At 37.1% G+C, this 21,555-nt stretch overlaps 9 protein-coding genes across 9 annotated transcripts; 5 read left to right on the top strand and 4 right to left on the bottom strand.

Moving 5' to 3' along the window:
- Positions 1 to 31: 31 nt before the first annotated feature.
- On the top strand, positions 32 to 2,142 carry B0P05DRAFT_580299 (uncharacterized protein; the record flags this gene model as incomplete). The annotated part of the gene is made up of 5 exons (XM_051582009.1): positions 32 to 83; positions 131 to 516; positions 589 to 707; positions 753 to 962; positions 1,170 to 2,142. 5 exons carry the CDS (start codon positions 32 to 34, stop codon positions 2,140 to 2,142), a joined length of 1,740 nt encoding a protein of 579 aa, XP_051433026.1.
- Positions 2,141 to 3,367, bottom strand: B0P05DRAFT_549150 (uncharacterized protein). Its single transcript, XM_051579097.1, has 2 exons — positions 2,924 to 3,367; positions 2,141 to 2,873 (listed from the first exon to the last, which is right to left on the bottom strand). The coding sequence occupies exons 1-2, from the start codon at positions 2,979 to 2,981 to the stop codon at positions 2,323 to 2,325; spliced, it is 609 nt and encodes a 202-aa protein (XP_051433025.1). The 5' UTR covers positions 2,982 to 3,367; the 3' UTR covers positions 2,141 to 2,322.
- Positions 3,368 to 3,408: 41 nt separating this feature from the next.
- Positions 3,409 to 3,705, top strand: B0P05DRAFT_549143 (uncharacterized protein; the record flags this gene model as incomplete). Its single annotated transcript, XM_051579096.1, has 1 exon — positions 3,409 to 3,705. Exon 1 carries the CDS (start codon positions 3,527 to 3,529, stop codon positions 3,701 to 3,703), a length of 177 nt encoding a protein of 58 aa, XP_051433024.1. The 5' UTR covers positions 3,409 to 3,526.
- A 65-nt stretch (positions 3,706 to 3,770) lies between these two features.
- Positions 3,771 to 6,167, top strand: B0P05DRAFT_573094 (uncharacterized protein; the record flags this gene model as incomplete). The annotated part of the gene is made up of 3 exons (XM_051581483.1): positions 3,771 to 3,915; positions 3,960 to 6,082; positions 6,132 to 6,167. The coding sequence occupies 3 exons, from the start codon at positions 3,771 to 3,773 to the stop codon at positions 6,165 to 6,167; spliced, it is 2,304 nt and encodes a 767-aa protein (XP_051433023.1).
- A 69-nt stretch (positions 6,168 to 6,236) lies between these two features.
- Positions 6,237 to 8,964, bottom strand: B0P05DRAFT_588846 (WD40-repeat-containing domain protein; the record flags this gene model as incomplete). The annotated part of the gene is made up of 14 exons (XM_051582692.1): positions 6,237 to 6,411; positions 6,458 to 6,573; positions 6,619 to 6,801; positions 6,846 to 7,115; positions 7,158 to 7,268; positions 7,314 to 7,451; positions 7,494 to 7,753; positions 7,797 to 8,001; positions 8,049 to 8,180; positions 8,222 to 8,361; positions 8,416 to 8,514; positions 8,606 to 8,641; positions 8,702 to 8,815; positions 8,865 to 8,964. The coding sequence occupies 14 exons, from the start codon at positions 8,962 to 8,964 to the stop codon at positions 6,237 to 6,239; spliced, it is 2,079 nt and encodes a 692-aa protein (XP_051433022.1).
- A 492-nt stretch (positions 8,965 to 9,456) lies between these two features.
- Positions 9,457 to 10,648, bottom strand: B0P05DRAFT_549122 (beta-lactamase/transpeptidase-like protein). The gene is made up of 3 exons (XM_051579095.1): positions 10,273 to 10,648; positions 10,106 to 10,225; positions 9,457 to 10,058 (listed from the first exon to the last, which is right to left on the bottom strand). The coding sequence occupies exons 1-3, from the start codon at positions 10,615 to 10,617 to the stop codon at positions 9,486 to 9,488; spliced, it is 1,038 nt and encodes a 345-aa protein (XP_051433021.1). The 5' UTR covers positions 10,618 to 10,648; the 3' UTR covers positions 9,457 to 9,485.
- Positions 10,649 to 12,592: 1,944 nt separating this feature from the next.
- B0P05DRAFT_549115 (ribosomal L18 C-terminal region-domain-containing protein) lies at positions 12,593 to 13,525 on the top strand. The gene is made up of 2 exons (XM_051579094.1): positions 12,593 to 12,667; positions 12,716 to 13,525. The coding sequence occupies exon 2, from the start codon at positions 13,033 to 13,035 to the stop codon at positions 13,519 to 13,521; it is 489 nt and encodes a 162-aa protein (XP_051433020.1). The 5' UTR covers positions 12,593 to 12,667; positions 12,716 to 13,032; the 3' UTR covers positions 13,522 to 13,525.
- Positions 13,526 to 13,750: 225 nt separating this feature from the next.
- B0P05DRAFT_549111 (uncharacterized protein) lies at positions 13,751 to 15,791 on the top strand. Its single transcript, XM_051579093.1, has 2 exons — positions 13,751 to 14,305; positions 14,422 to 15,791. Exons 1-2 carry the CDS (start codon positions 14,110 to 14,112, stop codon positions 15,699 to 15,701), a joined length of 1,476 nt encoding a protein of 491 aa, XP_051433019.1. The 5' UTR covers positions 13,751 to 14,109; the 3' UTR covers positions 15,702 to 15,791.
- B0P05DRAFT_549110 (uncharacterized protein) lies at positions 15,792 to 16,400 on the bottom strand. The gene has a single exon (XM_051579092.1). The coding sequence runs from the start codon at positions 16,366 to 16,368 to the stop codon at positions 15,796 to 15,798; it is 573 nt and encodes a 190-aa protein (XP_051433018.1). The 5' UTR covers positions 16,369 to 16,400; the 3' UTR covers positions 15,792 to 15,795.
- Positions 16,401 to 21,555: the final 5,155 nt, after the last annotated feature.

Below are 21,555 nucleotides of genomic sequence, written 5' to 3'. Positions count from 1 at the left end.
TTTTTTCCTCTTCTTTTTTATCCCATTTATTATGTCTAACCCCTTACGTATCTTTGTTCCTGTTAAGCGTGTTGTTGACTATGGTATGTGCAGTGAAATATCATTTGTTTATCTAATATGGTCTAATTAGCTGTCAAGGTACGTGTCAACGCCACCAAGACTGACGTTGACCGTAACGTCAAGCACAGTATGAACCCCTTTGATGAAATTGCCGTTGAAGAAGCTGTCCGTATTAAGGAAAAGTCTCCCAAGACTGAAGTTGTTGCTATTTCTTGTGGTACTGCCAAGTCCCAAGAAACCCTCAGAACTGCTTTAGCTATGGGTGCTGACCGTGCTGTTCACGTTGAAGTCAAGGACGACAGTACACTTCAGCCTTTGGCTGTTGCCAAGTTATTAAAGGCTATTGCTGATAAGGAAGCAGAGAAGCCTGATCTTTTCATCTTGGGTAAGCAAGCTATTGATGACGATGCCAGTCAAACTGGACAAATGCTCGCCGGTTTGCTCAACTGGCCACAGGCAAGTGTCACCAAATTATTTCCCACGGATCCGTGCTAATATGTGTGTGTGTGTGTGTGTGTGAAAATATAGACTGCTTTCGCTTCTAAAGTTGAGATCAATGGTAAGGACTTGAAGGTTGTTCGTGAAATTGATGGTGGTCTTGAGACTGTTGCTACCAAGTTGCCTGCCATCATCACTACTGATTTGCGGTAAGTTTATGACATTGTGTACCTGGTTTATTGACTTGTGGTTAGTCTTAATGAACCTCGTTATGCTTCTCTTCCCAACATCATGAAGGCCAAGAAGAAGCCTTTGGTTAAGCTTACACCTGAAGATCTCGGTGTTGATATCTCACCTCGTCTTCAAACATTAAAGGTTGAAGAACCTGCTAAGCGTGTTGGTGGTCGTAAAGTCGAGAATGTGGACGAATTGGTTGATAAGTTGCGCAACGAAGCCAAAGTCTTGTAAATTTAGCATATAGATTGTATTCCCCCTCCTTCCTTTTTTCTTCGCTTCAAATAAATTCGTACATTACCCCACATTTATTTTATGCATTTTGTTTATTTTACGCTCAGATGTAGTTAACAAAAGAAAAAAAATTTTTTTTCTTCATCTTTTTCTTTCAACATGGCTCAAGCAGCTTCCCTTGCATCTTTTGATACTGGCTATAGTGCTGATGCTGCAGAGTTTTGTCCTTTTGAGGATCATGCTAACTATTTAGCAGTCGGTACTTATCAACTCACGGACGAGCAGCAAGAAAAGGTGCGCGTTAGAAAAGGAAAGACCTATTTATTTGACGTGACAAAAGGACTTATACCAACGCAAGTAATTGAGACACCTGCTGTACTTGACATGAAGTGGAGTCATGCCCTTATAGACGACAAACAAGTTTTAGGTATTGTTGACTCCATAGGTGGTTGTCATATGTATGGCTTTGATGACCAAGATCAATTGCAACTTATGGATCATTTTCAGGCAACAGACGATACAAGTGTTCTTTGCTTATCCCTAGATTGGGCTAGTCGTGTCAATCGATCAGATAGGCGTATTGTTACTTCTCACTCAAATGGTGATATCAATATTTTAGCACCTGCAGAAACCGGATACCAAATACAAGATCAATGGCACGCACATGACCTGGAAGCATGGATTACTGCTTTTGATTATTGGAACACAAATATTGTGTACTCAGGAGCTGACGATGGCCTCTTTAAAGGCTGGGATACACGTACACAGACAACCACTTTTGTTTATAAACGACACGCAATGGGCGTTACTACCATGCAATCCAACCCTCATCAAGAATTTCAATTGGCTACAGGAAGTTACGATGAAACAATCTATTTCTGGGACACCCGTGCGATGAGACAGCCATTACATACATTCCAGACACCTGGTGGGGGTATATGGCGACTCAAGTGGCATCCAACCCGGTCTAATCGATTATTGTCTGCTTCCATGCATGCAGGTGCATTTGTGGTTGATGTAAACACTGAAAACACACAAGCTCAACTGGCAACAAGCTTCTTGGATCATAATTCCATGGCTTATGGAGCTGATTGGTCTTTTGCTGACCCAGAGTTAGTGGCGTCTTGTTCTTTTTATGATCATGTCTTACATCTCTGGAAATCAACAGCTCAGTAAAGAATTGTACTCCTTAAACCATAAGTTTTTCTTTCTTATTCTACAGAGGGGTTTACAAAAAAAAAAAAAAAAAGGAGAAAAGGGAGGACAAGGACAAGTTCTATAGACATTTGTAAAAATAAAACCCTATCATGCGCAAGAGAGAAATAAGGAGTATATACATAAACAAGAAAATTATTATTAATATACAGTAGATTTAGTAGCTGGGTATTGTGATACTAAAGTTTCATCAGAAAGATTGCATTCTGGACTTATCCACTTCTTTTTTTTCTTGGAGAAAGTATGTGTACACAATAATGTAATTACGTTACATAAGGCAAGTAGCTCAATAGCCAAGCTTGTAAACAAGGTTATATACATGCGCGATAGAGTTGTCTGAACAAACCTCGTCAATGGTCTCTGACAAGCTTGTAAAGCATGAAAAGTGGGACTGGGTAAACAAGCCGAGGAAGGCGCAGGATGATCCATAGCCGAAGCATATCCACAACAATTAAATCTCTTTTGAGCATAGAGTTTATAGTCTTGCGTAGATGTAGTCCAACCCTCATTTAGCCAGTTAGGAACATGTGCTGCTTGATCATACACAATAACAGCAATTGAAATTTGATAAATTAAAGCTACAACAACCAGTGTTAGATACAAGACATGAATCATTTTTCTATCTTTGTAAAAGCCGCCTAGAATACCAATCAATGCAATAAAGATTAAAATCAAGCCTAGTATTGAAAGCACTTGATGCAAGTTAGCCTTTTTTTTTAGTGTTTATGTTCTTTTGGTTTACTTTTGAGGACATTCACAGGATAAAGAATCGAATCCGTCAATTTGAATTGAGTTGCCATTACACCAAAGACAAGTAAGATGCATCCACAAACAAAAAAGAGTAGGTTGGTTAACAAAAGATATATTACACTTTGTCTATGATACGGTTAATTTCCTCAAATGCAATTTAAATGTTGTTTACTTTTGACAACAACTATTCGTCATTTTATATATTGCAAAAAAGAAAAATCAGAAAAAGAGAGAAAGAAAGAGAAAAGAAGCTTTGTTCTCATTTATAACTAGTTTTTTTTTAAGGAGTATGTCAAAACATACATTGAAGAAGGAGAGAGACAGAGGGGGAGAAAGGTATTCTCACGTACACTTTATTGAAAAAAATTTCGTTGTGAAAAATTAAAAGTCTAAAAATTAAGCAGAATATGAGATATTTATATTGCTACTTACATTAGATTGTAAGGAAGAGCAGAGAATTGCTAAAAATGAGATAGTCTTCAAGCCATTACATCCATACTACTACATGCTTAATCGACAATATGACCAACCAGTACTAAGCTGTGATTGATGCAAATAGTGACTACATCAAATGTTAGTTTTTTCTTTTTGTTAAATGAACAGCCTAAGCTTTTATTCTACACGGTATATAGTGTTAATCTATATTATGCTTTGGGAAACTTATTCAAGGATAGAAAGCATGCAGTTTCTATTTCGAAAATATCCAATATTTTTTCTATTCTCGCGTATAAGCCACTTGATTTTTTTTTCTGTGCATGTGTACACAAGTTGAACCACCCACAAAAGAGTGAGGGAATTTTCACTTCTCTTTTTTCTTTCTTTCTTTTCAATTTTTCTTTATGGCTACTTCAACAGACTCAAAAGTCCAGGAACATGCTTCTACAGAAACCGTGAAAGACACTCCTAAAAAGATCCCGGCTCCTATTCCTGACGTCAACGTTTGGCAGCTCAAGAAGCAGCCTGTGTCAGCCATAAATACCAATGGTAAAAGCCTACTTAGATTAATTTGACACTCAATATTTTCTTAGATGCTTCTTGGCCTGAGCCTAAAGAAGCTGTTATTCAACAAGAAGAACCTTCCGTCAAATCAAGTGTTTCCACAGGCCACAAATTAGTTGGTAAAAGCCAATGGAAGCCTTATACCCCCACCATCATTCATTCTACACCCTCTCCTACTGCTGGCGGACGTGGAAATCGTGCTAATAGCACAGCTCGTAATGGAGCACGTCAAGGATCAAATGCCAAAGAAAACATCAATAGAAAACCAACTTTAAAAAACATCCCAAAACCAACAAGATCTCAACAACAAAGATCAATCAAAGAAGAACCTAAAGAAAAGACTGCTGATACAAAACCAACTATTCCAGAAAACACCCCTACCATTGAATCCAACCAACAACATCACCGCCAAAATCACCATAATACTTCTTTCATGAATGGTCGTAACAGTAGTAGTAATGGAATGCGACGTGGCCGTGGATCTTCTCGATTTCAACCTCGTTTTTTCAATCGCCCTAACCCTTCTGCTTATCTTAATGTGGATCCTGAAGTTCTCAAGTCTTATATCTGTCAACAAATCGAGTATTATTTCAGTGTCGACAACCTCTGTAAAGATCTATTTTTACGTAGCCAAATGGATGCAGAAGGCTATGTTCCTTTGTCTTTGATTGCTGGTTTTAACCGTGTTAGAGGTTTGACATCAGATATGTCTCTTGTTCGTGGTTCTTTGAATCTTTCCAAAATTCTTGAAGTGAAGCAACAAGAAGATGAACTCTTTTTGCGTAAAAAAGAAGGTTGGGAGACTTGGGTGCTGCCTGCTGCTGGTACCGCAGCAACTACCAAAACCGATTCAGGTGTGCCTCAAATCATCAAATCAACACCTGCTGGACCTGCTCCTGTTCCTACCTTGGCTTCTTTAGCTGGTCAAGACAAAAAGACTGCTCCCCAACAACAACAACAAGATGAAGATGATCTTTTTGATTTTGAAGATGATGATGAATGGATTGATGGTAGTCGTCAAAATACAGTCAAAAAATACTATCTCTCTGATGAAGATGATGAAGATGAAGACTACGAATTTGATGACGACCAAGTAGCTCGTATCATGATTGTCACTCAACGTAAACGAGATCGTACACATCAATCTTTTGATCGTCATAAGATGAATGATGATATTTCAGAAATGATTAATGAGGGTCTTTATCAGTATGAATCTGGTCTTGGTATTAAACAACCTAATCTCTCAAAAGTGGGTACTATGGATGCTGAACATTTTGCTCAATTGGCTGGCAAACAACAACAACAACAACAGCAACAACAAGCTGCCCCTACACCCAAACTAATTAAAGAACAAAAGAAAAAGACACCTCGCTTCTATCCTGGTGGACCTGAATCACTCCCTAACTCGCTTGCTCGTTCTTTTGCTGCTACTGCCGCTACCAATGCCAATGCTCCTTCTCCTGGCAAGAAGGAGGCTGAACATGTAGGTTGGGTTTTGAGCGATCAAGCTTATCATCCTAATCCCAACGATCTCTTATCCACCAGTCTTGGTAAATCGCCCTTGCCTGACAACAACTTGCTTTCCACTTCTGTTGATAATATGGCCCATTCATTTGGTAGTTTCCAACATCCCAGTCATGATTTATTGAAGGACAAGGGTTTTGTTCAACACAAGTACCACAAGTACCATGCTAAGGCGCTCAAGGAACGCAAGCATTTAGGCGTAGGCCACTCTCAAGAAATGAACACTTTATTCCGTTTCTGGTCTCACTTTTTGCGTGATCATTCTAACAAGCGTATGTACAGCGAATTTAAGCGCTTAGCTGTAGAAGATGCTAATCTGGATTACCGTTATGGTCTTGAATGTCTTTTCCGTCTTTACTCTTATGGCCTTGAGCGCCGCTTCCGCAAGGATATGTTTGAAGATTTTGAGGAATTGACCCTTCAAGATTATGATAATGGTCATTTATATGGTCTAGAAAAATTCTGGGCTTACAACTTTTACCGTAAAGATAAGAAGAAGAGAGAGCTGGTGTTTAGTGAACGTATGACCCAGTTACTTGAAAAGTACAAGACCATCAAGGACTTTAGAAACGCTGAAAGCCCTAAAAAGGTAGAAGGTGCTACATATACTGCACCAAACCATACTTCTGTAAGTAGTAACTATATGTTAAACTGTTTTCATGCTAATCACATCTTAGAAAAACAACACTTCTAAAAAGTCAACAGTTAAATAAGGCACACACCCAAAAAAAATAACTCTTGCTCAATTGACATATATATTGATATAGACATAAAAAAAAAGACTATTTTGAAGATGCATCCGCTGGCAAAGCTGATAATAAAGGTTGCAAGACGCATGTATGTCCACAGCCTGTAGCACACTGGCTTTCTATAGCAAACCATTCTCGCATATGAGTAAGATGACCACCATGATTACAGCCTTGACACCAAACATATAATCCACGCACAGTTTGATGGCTATAAGAAAATAATGAATATGAAATAATATATGTATGTTTCTTACCAAATAGTGCAAGGATTCAGCAGACGATGACATTTATCGCATGCCCAAGCACCATTAGAAGTACCACTCACTAGCTTAAAGCAAGTATTACAAGCAACATTGATTGTAGTAGCATTCTATATACAATTGAGCTTCTCTCTCTTGGTTTACTCGTCTTTTACCTCGTTCCTTTCTCGTACACTTTGGACTTTACATGCTTTAATAATAGCCGTTGCTGTAGTCCATAGTTTAAATCGATGTAAAAGGTCTATGTATGCAGTAAACCAGTCCTCTATACGTTCATTATCAATAGTAAGATGTTTCTCCAACACAAGATATAGAGTAACACACATTTGTATATCTCCCTAAAGCCATCATTCAGTTTGATAGATTCAAACACATTGTTTACCTGATCTGTATAGTACTGTAGTAAATCTAATACCACAGGTTCATGTTTCCAAGGGATCCTTAGATTGAAAGAAGAACAAGACATTTGTACAGAACAAGCACTTGTGCTTAAACTCTCCAAATCTTCTTTCGACGACTGTGATACTTCATCTGAAATTTCACTGAAGCTCTCATTGTCTATATCTTCTTCTTCCTCCACGTCTTCCTCCTCTTCCCCCCTCTCTTCTTCTTCTTTATCAGAAACTTGCTCAATATCATTCACACTTTCATTCTATTCAATCTTAAGACATTGTACATGATTCACCAATTTTACCAATTTTTCTAGCAGCAATGCTTGCCCATCTTCAGGCTCATCATCGCTATAGAACATGCTGATAATCTTCCACGTTTGAGCTGTACGATATCTCCCCATCTTCCATGCGAGCTATCAAGAGAATAAGCCAAATATGTACGCAAACTATGCCCTTACTTCGCCATTCATCTCACATGCTAATGGAATATTATCACCAGAAATAATATAGTTTTCTGCAAAAATAGAGAATGCTTCAAAATCAAACAATGGCATATGTACAATTCCACAACTTTGTGGTGGTATATATTGAATGATCTACGAAAACGATTAAGACAAGTCAGGTTATGTACTACAAACTTCTTCTTCCATATTACTCTTGACGAGTTTCTTCCAGTTTCTTGGTGAATCGGTAGAGGGTTTTGCAACTAAGCTTTCATCTACAAATTGATCTCTGGAGCTTTTATCAATAGTAAAAGCAATATCTCCTTGAACGTTCCAGCCCATTCCATTGCGCTTCAAAAGATCAAGTGGCCGATACGATCCCTTAATCTTTTGTCGAATAAACCATTTATCTTTGGATACAGACAACAGTTCATTTGAATTAAACCATAAAAAGCCTACAATGTCTATAAGTCACACTTCTTGATGAGCCTCTGTTACCTGTGGGTGTTGCATCATGTTCATCAAATGTGAATTTGGCAATATTAGGTCTTCTTATATCCCAAATATGAATACGACTATCTGTCAATAAGGCACAAGAAGCTATTTCATTGTCAAATCCAGGACGCCATTGTATACGAGAGACAGATGCCATTGTACGAATTGTATAAAGGGGTCTTCGATTGTCCGCTGACATGTCCCATACCTATCAGCAAGTGAATATCCCAGTTTTTTGATAGGCTGTTTATTTACTTTGATAGTTTTGTCTCTACCTCCACTTGCTACAAGTCTTCCATTGGGATGCCAATCGACGGTCAAACAAGGACCATTATGGGCACTTACTTTTCGATCATAAAGTGCTTTTACATTACGCATATCCCATTTCTTAACATGTGTCAATAAAAGCTCTCTCATTCTAACTTTACCTGAATTGTGCCCGTCTCAAATGCAGCAGCAAATTCATATATATTGATAGGATTAAACTGAACGTCTCTAACAGATTCTGATTTGCCTTCAAACCTAAACTTGGCTCCATTTTTTGGGTCTCTAAAATCCTTATTACCTCCTATAAGTATCTATAGAATGCAGACAAGTATGCCTACCCAACATTTCATAGTACCATCTTGTGAAGCACTTAAAAGAATATTTCCATTATCTGGTTGAAAGCAAATACGATTGACGGCTCGAGAATGCTCTGTAATAACTCGTTCTAAAGCCACTTGTTAGACATAAGAAATAGTGCATGCAAATCTATCATGCTTTGCCTGCTTTTTTGCCAATCTTGTTTAAATCCCAAATAATAATGGCACCATTGGTGGCGGCTGTGGCTACTTTGTGTTTGGTAGCTAAGAAACCGATAAGTTTATTTGTTTATGCAAAAAAAAAAAAAAAAAAAACATGATTACCATTGTTGCCCCATTTCACATCATTACTACTATAATTGAGATTAAAGTGGCTTCCTGCTCTCAGATTCAATGATTCTGAGATCTCTGTCTTTTGGATATTGTAAACTTTTAAAACTATTGCAAGAAGATGAATAGATCTAATCGGCATCTCACTCATACTTACTTTCTCTTCCAGCAACAACAACTGCATTACCATCTGGCGATATGCTTAGCGCGTTAATAGCACCAGACATCCGCTCACGCATAATGTAACTTTCTTCCATTGCTTATTCAAACAAAATTTTAAAAAAAAAATGAAAGAGGTAACTTTCTGACAGATCGTTTTTGATTTTATTCTTGCTTCAAGCAGAAAAAAAAATTATTTATTTTGCAGTAGCACTCACTTCGTTTAACAGCAATGTTTAAAGAGCTTTTTGCTTTTTAACTTGTTCGAAAATTGATTTTACAATACGTAAGTTTCTCTTATCATGACCGGGTATAACTGCATAGCCGTTCGTAACATATCCAAGGCCAATCTTGTACTTTCTATTATAAATAAACAGAGAGCCATCAGCACCAAATCCACCTTCAAAATGGCTCTCGTTATCTGAGATGTTAAAGTAAGGGCCATTAGGAAAGACAATAAACCCGCCTTTCTGGTTATCAAAGGGAAAGTCAGGGAAAAGTACATCCACTTCGGAAGCAACGTATTGAGTTGCTTCCTTAAATGTCTTCTTTGATATCAAGTCAGGTTCTCCGGGCACTATGGCTTTACCTTCGTTAGCCATCATGGCTGCCAATTTAGCTATCTACGGGCGTATATAAGTGTCACAGGCAATATTAATGTTTTATTTACAGATTCTGCATTCGTATGACCAGAATAAGAGGGACCCTCAATAGCTCGGCGAATTGGATCTCGGTTATTCATGACTCCACGTTGTTGATCAATGTTTGCATGGACGAGGCTTCTTGTAAACAAACTATCTTTGTCAAAGATATTACGAATAAACGTTTTGTCTGCGAATGGATTTAAATAGATCCGAAGAAAAGGAGCAAGTTGATGTAGGATAGGTTGCTCATAAAAGGGCGCAATTCGACTGGTGTCTACACCTTCTGTTACATCAGGTTTCAAATACCATTCTGAGCCATACTTGTCCTTGAGTGTACGAGCAAGGTCATCCAAGGTTTTTCCACCAGTGACTCGGCGCACAATTTCATTTTGATACCATCCTTGAGTGATAGCATGGTAAGCATGGGTAGGCACACCATCAAAGTTGTGAGGCTGACTTGCCAAGATGTTGGCAAAAGTAACAGGATCTGTGACATTGGCAAGGGAGATAGGATAATCTAATGCCCCGACACCTGCTGTATGACGCATCTTAAAGAAGCTTAATCGAATGCATGCGAGAAAAAAGAAAAACTTACTAGATCCATTACGGTTACATTTTCCTTTTTGCCCTGAGCAAACTCGGGCCAATAGGTTGAAATCTTTTCATCATAGGATAAGAGGTTTTGCTCAACTAATTGTGCAATAAGAATAGCACTCTAAACAAGAGAATGAGCGCCTTACATTTCTACAAAAATAGATTTACCAAGGTTTTTGTACATGAAAACACCATTTGCAATGTCTTATTTGTATATTCAATTTTATTTTCGATATCTTGCCAACCGGCCTGAACATTGATCACAGAGACACCATCCACATAGACTGAAAGTCCAGCACCGATATCAAGTCCTTGCTTGAAGTTTTCGAGAAACAGATCGTAGGCTTCCTGGTATGCTTTATCATAAAAGCCATGGACAGGAATATCCGTAGGACATCCATAACGAAATAAAGCACAAGTGGTGCTCAAATAAGGTCCACTATTAGCATATTGATATAATGCATAAGAGAGTAATGGTATAGTCAGAGTGGTAACTTGAAATAAAGATGGCATGATAAAAATAAAATAAATAAATAAAAACTAGTGTTCTTATTCACATTTTGAAAAAAAGTCCGTTTACAAATGTAACTATAGAAACTTTATTTTCGAACAAGATTGACAACCCTCTCTTTTTCCCTGTGTTTACCTTGAACGACGGGACTAACAAATATAAGAGATAAACCAATAATTAACAACAGAAGACTGTAAAGACCATTGTAATTATAGAGAGATAGACACAAACAGAGAGATTATAACCTTAGGCACAGTTCCTTCAAAAGACAATGAAGATATATGTAAAATAAAATTTATAAAAAAGATATCGATTATTAAAGATATTTTTATTCCTTCTAAAGTTCTTTAAGTCTTTTATACTTTCTTTAGAATAAATTTCTACAAAGACAATTGCTTGTCATTAATCTAGAACAAATCAAACTTGCCCAAAAGCAATCACGTTTGAAATGTCAAACAGGAGAACAATTAATACAATCAAATTATAAAATTCAACAGATTCAAACTGAGTAGTTGAACTGTCAAATATAATAAACAAAAAAAATAAAATAAAATACACGATTAAATCACAGCGAAATATCATGAAACAAAATACGGAAGAAGTAGAACAAATAAGGAACATCAGAGACACGTACCCTTTCAATTTGAAGATTTGTTAGCATAATAAAATCACCAGAAAAACTGCGAAAGAGAACGAAGAAGCGACCCAAAACAAACATACACACATGACAGGATGAGCAAAGAGGATCTCGCTGAAACAGTACATTAATCCAAGAACTTTCGATTTTTGAAGTAAACACAGGAATAAACGAACCTTTTTCCTAAATGTACTTTCAATATTAAAGGCAACACAATAGCAATATTGAAAATATTTAGTTTGAAAATAGATATGAAAAGGGCTATTACTTTTTTTTTTGTTTTCCTTACTTGAAAGCAGTATCATCTTCTAAAGAACTTGATTCTGTTTAGATTGATTTTTATAATGTTGTTAAGAACTTGTGTCAACACAACTCCTAGTATGAGTTTGGCAAGCGAGGAAAATAAAGCAGGCATGATTGATTTTGAACCTTTGTTCTATCCAAAAGCATGAGCACTATGTGCCTACTAAGTAACTTTTGATTCCATTTGGTATATTACACACTTAGTATGCTTTTGATTCTCAATTTATTCCTTTTCGAACATCAAACTTATTATACAATCTTGGTTTATAAACTAGCTTTTAACTTATTTTTGGATAAAATTGATAAGTATAATAGCACCAAAAATGTATTGGTAGCCCGCTGTTGATTGAAATAAACCATCATTTCTACCTTGTTTTGAGTTTCTTATGTTTGCGCATACACAAAAGAACATATTTATGCAAAAATATAGCAAGTTCTGAAAAAATGTGAGAATCGTCAATTTGCCCTTATGGTACCCTTTGTGAACGATAGAGACATTGTAAACGTGTCTTGGTACGAATTGCTCCTCTAGGTCTATAAAACACACTGAAAGTGTTACATTTGCAAAAGTACTATAAAAAATGTACGCTACAGCTCAAAAACAGAAAACACGTTTTTGAGGGATAGCTCTCTATCTTCACATCTAACAAGTTACTTTCTATACATCATTAAATGCACTTTTTTGATAGCTCTTCAGTTTTAGACACTTTTAGTCGATTACTTCTCTTGAATTTCTGAATTTCCTAATTTTTTTGTTGATCGAACTTTGAACTCTCAGCATGAAAAATGGAACGCCGACATGCACACACGCACGCACATCATGAGTCGGGCAAGAATTATGTTGAAGGTGTAGACGGGCGAATAGACAAACCTTCCTTTTCATTGAGTATTAAAAATGGTACGTAGCATACTGTTAACATAAGGATAATGGATGGATGATGGATGGATGGATGGGGTGAAATGAGAAAAGATGGGATGGATAGAAAAAAAAATGAGATCACAAATGGGCACATGGAATCTGTCGACTCATTACAATGTTTAGCCTTTCGTCAAGCAACAAAAGAACAAGGCTTACTTCAAGCGTTACCAAGTCAAGTACCGTAGAAGAAGAGGTAAATGTCAAGATCTAATGACGAATGACAACTAATTCATACTTATAGAGGGTAAGACCGACTACTATGCTCGTAAGAGACTCGTCGTTCAAGCCAAGAACAAGTACAACTCTCCCAAGTACAGATTGGTCGTCCGTTTCACCAACAAGGACATTATCTGTCAAATCATCTACGCTAAGCTCCAAGGTGACTTTGTCCTTGCTGCTGCTTACGCTCACGAACTCCCTCGTTACGGTGTCAAGGGTGGTTTGACCAACTGGGCTTCTGCTTACGCCACTGGCCTCCTCCTTGCTCGTCGTACTCTTGCCAAGCTCGGCCTTGCTGACAAGTACGAAGGTTTCGCTGAACCTGACGGTACTGTCCAAATGATTGAAGCCGCTGAAGATGCTCCTCGTCCCTTCAAGGCTTTCCTCGATGTTGGTCTTGCCCGTACCTCTACTGGTGCTCGTGTCTTCGGTGCCATGAAGGGTGCTTCTGATGGTGGTATCTTTGTTCCCCACAGTGGTAACCGTTTCCCTGGTTTCGATATCGAATCCAAGACCAACGATGATGAACTCCTCCGTAACTACATCTACGGTATTCACGTCGCTGAATACATGGAATACCTCGAAGAAGAAGATGAAGAACGTTACAAGAAGCAATTCTCTACTTTCATCAAGGCTGGTATTACTTCTGATAAGGTTGAAGACATGTATGCTGAAGCTCACGAAGCTATCCGTGCTGATCCCTCTCACAAGCCCACTGAAAAGAAGGGTAAGCCTGCCAAGCCTTACCGCAGAGCTGTTGCCCTCAATAAGAAGCAACGTCTCACCAAGATCAAGGAAGCCAAGGCTGCTTTCGAAGCTTCTCAATAAGTTGCTTAATACTCAATGTAATAAACATGCCCTCTTTTTTTTTGTACCTGACTGAATTGTAAATTGTCAAGAATTACGGTCTTAAGTCAACTAGTTTTTATTCGTTTAGCCTTGTTCAGATATTGTCCCACATCTCAATAATTGAGCTTACATAAATGCGTTTTTTTTTTTTTTTTTTTTTTTTTTTTTTTTTTTTTTTTTACTATTTGCATCAATCATTGTGCCTCTCCTTAACTCTAAAAATCAATTATAATTTTTCACTTATGTGAACTAGGAGTCTTTCTTTTAATGGTTTTATCGACGTATCAAAATTGCTATTTCCTCTCGAAATAATGGCAACGATACACATCAATGCTATTTATTGAATATTCTTTTATTATCATGTAATTTCTGTTCTATTTTTGCTAATATTCTAATACTTTTAAAGCCGTCCACGAGTGATCAAATCTGGCTTTGAATTTCTCCTTTTGTCCCTAAGGTTGCTGAAGAATACATAATTTTGGTTAAACAATCCCCATTTAAAAAGAGAGAAAAAAAACTCCATTTATATTTCTCTTCTTTTTCTTTCCCTCTCTTTTTTTTTGTTTCATGTTATCAGAACGTACTCAACCACCAGGTCATTTAGACCTTGGTAATTCACTTCAAATACCTCAGGGTCCACCTTCACCCTCTTATTCTACAGTGTCATTTATGTCGTCAGTCACTTGGATGGCCGAAAAGACAACGACGGAACTTATTCCATTGTTAAAAAATGCATATAGCGCATTGAAAGATAAAGAAAAAGGTGCGTGTTTATTTGTTATTTAATATAACGTGCATATGGAGAGGGAAAATAAGTTTGGCTTCGAGAGAGCGTGAAACTTTCATGTGATTATCAATATCTTATTGTTCAATACGTAGATTTAGTATTAGCTGCCGAAATAGGAAAATCTTTATTAGAACATAACTTGCGCTTAAAGTCTAGTTATGAATCATTACTCCAGTCAACAACACCCCCAATTACGCCTTCTTGTTCTACAATACCATTGGAGGATTCTGGTATTGATTCAAGTGACGATGAAAGCAGTAGTATGCGATTCGTGCCTTCAAGAGGTACACGGGAAGCCATGATTGAAGTTTTGGAGAAAAAGAATACAGAATTAGCATTGAAGCTTGAATCTGCCATGACAGAACAAGATCAATTAAGAACATCCAACTCGAAAAGAACGCGTCAACTCGAGAATGAGATCAGTTTGCTAAAGGGCAATCTGGAAATTGCAACTACTAAAATACAGGAACTTCAAGACATAAATCAACGTCAAAAGAAACTAGAAGCTGCCAATGCATCTATTAGCCAGCAACAACAGGAAAATGATACTTTGGTAGATGAACTCTATACAGAAATCAACAAGATAAAGCAAGAAAAAGAGATAGTGAACCAATCAAAGCTTGAACTGGAAACCAAGTTAGCCAACACATTAAAAGACCTTGCGGAATTGAAAAAGCAATTTGAGAAATTTGAGTTCACACAAAAGGATTTCGACGAATTACAAGATGCTTACAAGCGCCAATTTGATCATATTGATGAACTCAATCATAGCCTCGAAGACCATCGAAACCTCCTTCAAAAACTTAAAGAAAGAGGCATCAATATTCATTCAACACCAGCCCCAAGTATGTTTGGGGGTGAAGTAGATGACCAAAAGTTCCGAAAAAATACACTTTTGGGGGAACTCGAGTCAGAATGGATGAAAACAAACTCACCTCAGCTGCTTCCTTCTTTTATGATCGAGAAATCATTGGCCGCCTTTTATAACATGCCCTCGATTGGAATTGAAAGTATCTTGTCCAAGGCTACTGGTATTGATCCACAGCTCTTAGATGATGCATTAGAGTTTATCAACCAGATTGAAAAAGAACACATTGAAGAAAAACTGTTGTGTGATAAGTTCGATGAATGTGATTTTGGTGTACTGCATGATCCTTATCCATCATCTGGCTTGTATCCTAGTGCAACAAAGCCAGAGCTGATGCAGATGCAACGTTTTGCTGAACCTAAAACCTTTGTGGGACGTCTCCGTGTTCGTATCCAGAAGATATTTAATCTCGTGTGGAAATGGTGTCGATTTATTATGATTCTTACCACTGCCCTTGTTATAAGTGCATGGCAAGGACCAGATTCTTTACTTGTCACATATTAATTTTATTGTAATTCTTCATATATATCCTGTACACAACCTATAACCCCTCTTTTTTTTTGCATTCATATCTTTAATAACATAATCACATCCTTTTTTATTTATTTATAAAGTGATTGTCAATAGTCATAAATGGCTTTTCAGCTGTTATGCGCATTTTTTTGATTAATTTCTTTACTACTTGAAGTCGATTCTTTTTTGGTTTTGTTTGTTGTTCTTTTATATCTAAAATGTTCACTGGTACAATATGACGAAGAGAAGATGAATGCACTTCTTCGTCAATTGAACGTATTAATTCTTGTTCTTTATAATAACGATACATATTGTTTCTCCTGTTATAATCTGTTGACGTTGTTGTGATTGTATTATAGTCGCTGTCATCTTCATCACTCATAATAGATGACTTTTCAAGGCAAGAGTCATACTTGTCATCAGGTACAGGTAATTGTGCCCCACATACATCTAGTGTAGCCCGAGTTTCATCTATAGCGACTTGTTTCTCTGAGGAAATAAAATAATGGCAGGGCACATATGATATATCCTGAATCATTTCTATATACGATTGTTGTATCCAATCTGTAGAAGTAGGTGTCTTTCTTAGCATTTTACTACTCAATTTTGATGAGACAGTAACCGGTGGAAAACGTATTGAGGTATCTTGATATGGCATAGTACGGACAGAAGAAAGAACCTTCAAACAACAGAAAAAAGAAAAGAAAAGTTTAAAACATATGTTGTTGTTTGTAGTTTACCTGATTTAGACATGCAAGTTAGAAAACGCGCGCTCTTTTCTGTTAGGCAGGTTGTACTACAGCTCTTTTGTTTGGAGCAACATACGGACTTGACAAATTACTGGCATCTTTGTATAATAAATAGCAATGAAATAAGGTCAGGTGATAAAATCCTTCTGATAATAAACATGTTTTCTTTTCAAAAATAAGGTCTTTATGCAAACATTGTCGCTTTTTAGATGATATCAATAATAGTTGTCCCAAACAATAAAAAAGATATTATAATTTCATCCCAGTCATTGTGAATATTATTTTCATGAAGTGCTCCAAACGAACGATTATTATTTATTAGCAAGATTTACATTGTAGGGTAAAGAGATCGTTTAGATATCAAATACTTCTGCATGGCAAGCTGAACAACGCGGCACTTCCATGAACTCAAAAAATGCAGGCTTCTCTAAAGGCGGTAGCTTGCCTACAGCAGGAATATGCTTCTTGCCCAAGGCATTCTCATCTTCGTCATCCTCATACTCTTCTTCATCAGCATTTGTCCATTGAAAGCCATGCTCACTTACAGGACTATAACCGTTCGTCATCAATTTGACTTGAGCAGCATCAAGAGCAGCGCGACCCAAAGATAGATCCTCCTCATGGTATCTTCTTAGTTCCTCATTTTGCTTCCACATTCTTTCTAAATGTTCCTCATATTCCCCTCTTAAGCGCTGAACTGTCATTTCGAGCTCTTTCTTTTCTCGCTCGATATTGTGCTTTTCTTTCTCGAGCTTGGATTCTGATTCAAACTGTCTTTGACGCTGAGCGGATATTTCACTTCTTAATGTATTGAATGCTTCAAACTGTCTTTCTAAGCGACTTTTGAGTTCAGCCGTTTCTGGTGTATCAGCAACTTGAGCTTCTAATTCCCGAACTCTTCGGCGCAGTTCTTTAACCTTGAGTTCACTTTCAGAAGAATCAGCTTTTTTATCGGACAGGTCTTCAGCTGCTTCTTGTTTTAGTTTTTCTAATTGTGCTTCTTTTTCACTCAGCCGATGTTGTCGTTCTTCCAGATCAGTTCGAAGGTCATTGAATTCCTTTTCTGTTGAAGTAAGGTAATCAATCCTTTGATTAAGCTCTTCTAATTTTTTATCTCGAGCCTGAAGTTGTCTCTTGAGTTCGCTTATTTGCATTTCGGCTTTACGGTCGTTGGCTGTTCTAGGTTGTAAGTTGTTTTCAGCTGTAGTAAGCTTTTGACGATAATCTTCTATTTCTGCTTCCTTTTCTTTTAATGATACTTCTTTTTCTCTCATTTGAATGACATTTTGGTTTTTAATCAACTTGAGCTGACCACGCAACTTTTTTGCTTCTTTTTCACGGTCAACAAGGTCCTTCTCAAGCTGATCAACCTTTCCATGAAGTTCGTTACTGTTACTTGATTCATTGTTGATTTTTTGCAGTTCATTTGTCTTTTCCTTTAAGAGGTCTTCAAGTTCCTTGATACGAACTGTCATCTGAGTCATTTGGTGTTTATGTGCATCACAGTCTTTCTTTAAAGCATTCAATTCAGACTTCATTTCTGCATTATTCTTTTCTGAATGCTCTCCTGAGGCAATCTGGAGCTTCAACTCTTGTGAACTCGAGCTCAATTGTTTCTCTATTTCTTCAAGTCTTTCCTTTAGCTTGTCTGATTCTTGAAGCTCTTGTTGTAGCTGTTCTATCTGCAATTGGAACTCCTTTTTAGCACTGATTTCTTCCTCTATCTTTTTCTGATGTTCAATAATTTCCGAGTCTTTTTGTTTTATCTGAGACTCGAGTTGGCTCTCTAGGGATTTCATTTCTTCTAACGCTTCTTCTAGATCAGTAGATTTCGAGTTGATGATCTCCAATTCATATTTTTGCTGCTTCATTTGCTCATTCATGAGTTCCAATTGCTGGCGAAGTTCATCAGATTCTGACTGTTCATTCTTGAGTCTTTCTTCAAATTGAGATTTCAACAAATTCAATTCTTCTACATGGCGTTCTTGTTGTTGATTGAATTGATCTAGAGCACCAGCAGTTGTTGCCATCTCTTGTTCTCGCTGTTCTAAATCTGATTTGACTCTTTCTAATTCAGCAACAGATGTGTTGAGTTGGCTTTCAAGATCTTTGTTAGAATGCCCTAGTTGATTCAACTTGATTTTCAATTCATTGCATTGCGATTCTTTTTCGACGATTTGCTCTTTGGCTGTTTTGTAGTTTTTTGTTTCTTGCTTCAATAAAGGAACAAGCTTTTGCAGCTTATCAAGTTCTTTTTGTTTAGTGTCTAATTGATTTTGCAATGCCTTAATTTCTTTACTGAAGTTTTCTTTTTCTGTTACTTGGCTTGAAATCTTTTCTTGCAATGTTGAAATTTCCGTCTTTGATTGATTCACATTATTGCTTTCTACTTCGAGATGTTCTTCAAGTGTTTTGATTTGCTGTTTAAGGTCCAAGATGGTAGCCTTGTGGGTTTCCATCTCTTGTTGTTGCATTACTTCCATGTCATTGAATTTAGTCTGCAGTTCAGTATATCTAGTTCGTCCGTTCTTAACTTCAGTCTGAATTTTCTCGTACTTGTCTGATTGCTCTTTTCGTAGTCTTTCAATTTCTTCAATCTTGTTTTGCAATTCATGGGCTTTAGATTGCTCTGAACTAATTTGAGACTCAAGTTGGCTCAGTTTGTTTTGAAGATCTTTTCGAGTTACGTCGTCTTCTTCTTTCTGCTTTTTTAATTCACCCAATTTCTTTTTCTGTTGTTCTGATTGTAAACGACTAGCATCTAAGCTGGTCTGTAGCTCGTTTGCTTTGGTCTTATGCTCCTCCTTTGCTTGCTCTAATTCGACTAATTCGTCCTGAAACTTTTTGAGCTTGATTGCATCCTTGTCAATGATTTGTTCCAATTTTTTGAGAGTTTCTTGCTTTTCTTGGACTTCTTGTCTCAGAGCAGAAACCATTGACTCGTTTTCTTCTAGGCTTCTCTGAAGTTCTTCATATTTCTGTTGATTTTCGTTTAGAGTGCCTTCTTTCTCCTTGAGTTCATCCTTGACTTGCTTTAATACTTTAGCGTGCTCCTTAGTCTCTGTCTTATTTGATATTTTGACTTTTTGGAGTTCAGACTCGAGCTCTGTAAGTCGAGCATCCTTCGATTCAAGTTCTTTCTTTAAATTATTTCTTTCTTCTTGTGCTTCCTCAAGCTGAACTTGTAATTCATTACATTTGGCCTGCTGAGCTTGTGTTTTTTCTTTAGCAGTAAACATTTTCTTTTGAAGCCTTTTCAATTCGGCAGCATGATTATCTGTAGTGGTTTGGTGTTGATTTTTCAATTCTTCAATCTGCTTTTGATGTTCGTTTGTTTTCGATGCCTCTGTTTCAAGTGAATTGTTTACTGTTGATAATTGGGCTTCAATATCGCTTATGTAAGAGAGCCTGGATTGTAGTTCAGAGCGCTCAGACTCAAGCTGTTGTTTCATATCAGACAATTCTTTTTCAAGCTGGACCTTTGAGTTGTTAAAATCAGACACTTCTTTTTCTTTTGATTCTTTCAATTCTTTTATCGTTTTCTGCAATTCTTCAGTTCTGGCATTCTCTTTTTCAAGGTTCTGTTTAATAGCTACTAATTCTTGTTGAGCTACAGAACTTGAAGACTTGTATTGATCCACTTCAGCTTGTACAGCATTGGAATTCATTTGACACTTTTCCAATTCTGATTTAGTTTTGGACAATTGATCCTTAAGCTGAACAACAAGCGCTTCGTGATCTTTTGTTTTCAATTCTTTCCAGCTTTCCAAAATCTGAATCTTGCTTTCAAATTCATTTGATTTTGTGCGTTCTTGTTCCAGAGAGCTTTTTGTAGACTCTAGCTCATGTTTGTGGACATTCAATTCTTGCTCAAGATGGCCTAGTTCATCAATTTTTGACTGAAGTTGCTTTGATTTATCGTATTGTTCATCAAGCTTTTGGCTCATATTGTCCATATCTTTCTTGAGCTGTAAGTTACTTGACTTATGAGAATCAGCTTCTTGTTGTTTTAATTTCTCGAGGTCTTCAATCTTTGATTCAAGTTTTTTTACCTTGGATTGCTCTACTGAGAGTTGATCTTTGGTAGTTGATAGCTTCTGGTTTGTTTGGGAAGCAGCTGATTGTTGCTCTTCTACTTTGACTTGTAATTCAGTTAGTTTGGAGCGTTCAGCGTCAAGATCAGCCTTTGTAGACTCTAGTTTTGACTTGGTTGTATTCCATTCTTTCATACTTTCTTGGCTTGTATGAGTCATGTCCTTTAACTTGTCTTCCAACTCTTTGATTTTCTTTTGCTCTGATTCCAATTGTTGATTAGCAGATGATAGCAGCTGTTCCAAGTTAGATGAAGAGCCTTTGTGCTGCTCCAGTTCTTCTTGTTGAGACTTGTATAGCGAATTAAGCTTTTGATCCAACTCTATGACTTTTGCACGCTCAATATCCAATTCATTCTGACTTGCTCTCTCCAATTCCTTAATTTTATCCAACACACCTTGATAATCATTGTTTTTGCTGCTCAAGTTAGATTCAGCTTCTGACAGGGAATTCCTCAAGTCCTCAGTCAAAGCTTGTTGTTGAGCAAGTTCTTGAGAGTGTGTATCAATTTTAGATTGTAACTCATTTAATAGTTGAGTTGAGCTTTCTTTTGCTTCTTTGATTTTGGTTTGGTATTCTTCAGACTTGCTTTGTTCTTGTTTTAATAATCTGCTTGTGGCAGCAAGCTTTTCTTCCATCATAGCCTTCTGTTCTTTCAATGACTGTTCCATTTTATTTTGTAATTCTTGAATTTTTAATTGTATTTCAGCTGTTTTGGTTTGTTCAGACTCTAATGATGCTTGAGCCTCTTTAGCTTTATCAGTCAATTGGGTTTTTTCTTGCTCGATTTCCTTTAGGGTTTGTTCCAAGGTCTGGTGTTTGTTTTTCTCGGCTTCTAAATCCTTTTTGACTTGATTTAATTCATTTTGAACAGCAGAGGAATCCTTTGATTGTTTTTGGACTTGTTGAATTTCTTGTTCCAAGTTAGACAAGTTACTTTGCAGGCGATTTATTTCATTTTGATGCTCTTTTGATTGTTGAGAAGATACTTCTGTCTATGATAT

This window comes from Gilbertella persicaria (genome assembly GCF_025201335.1).
Source record: "Gilbertella persicaria strain CBS 190.32 chromosome Unknown B0P05scaffold_30, whole genome shotgun sequence".
Taxonomy (NCBI): domain Eukaryota; kingdom Fungi; phylum Mucoromycota; class Mucoromycetes; order Mucorales; family Choanephoraceae; genus Gilbertella; species Gilbertella persicaria.
Note: the sequence above shows the minus strand (reverse complement) of the source record. Positions and strands in the feature narration are given on the sequence as shown.

Excerpts from the sequence above, each read along its gene's own strand:
- B0P05DRAFT_549110 (XM_051579092.1), bottom strand. The coding sequence starts at position 16,368 with ATGCCATATCAAGATACCTCAATACGTTTTCCACCGGTTACTGTCTCA.
- B0P05DRAFT_549122 (XM_051579095.1), bottom strand. The coding sequence starts at position 10,617 with ATGCCATCTTTATTTCAAGTTACCACTCTGACTATACCATTACTCTCT. Across the intron at positions 10,226-10,272 it reads TTTCATGTACAAAAACCTTG|AGTGCTATTCTTATTGCACA; the intron begins GTAAATCTATTT and ends TCTCTTGTTTAG. Across the intron at positions 10,059-10,105 it reads ATGTAACCGTAATGGATCTA|ATGCGTCATACAGCAGGTGT; the intron begins GTAAGTTTTTCT and ends AGCTTCTTTAAG.
- B0P05DRAFT_549150 (XM_051579097.1), bottom strand. The coding sequence starts at position 2,981 with ATGGCAACTCAATTCAAATTGACGGATTCGATTCTTTATCCTGTGAAT. Across the intron at positions 2,874-2,923 it reads TCCTGTGAATGTCCTCAAAA|TGCTTTCAATACTAGGCTTG; the intron begins GTAAACCAAAAG and ends ACTTGCATCAAG.
- B0P05DRAFT_549111 (XM_051579093.1), top strand. The coding sequence starts at position 14,110 with ATGTTATCAGAACGTACTCAACCACCAGGTCATTTAGACCTTGGTAAT. Across the intron at positions 14,306-14,421 it reads ATTGAAAGATAAAGAAAAAG|ATTTAGTATTAGCTGCCGAA; the intron begins GTGCGTGTTTAT and ends TTCAATACGTAG.
- B0P05DRAFT_549115 (XM_051579094.1), top strand. The coding sequence starts at position 13,033 with ATGATTGAAGCCGCTGAAGATGCTCCTCGTCCCTTCAAGGCTTTCCTC.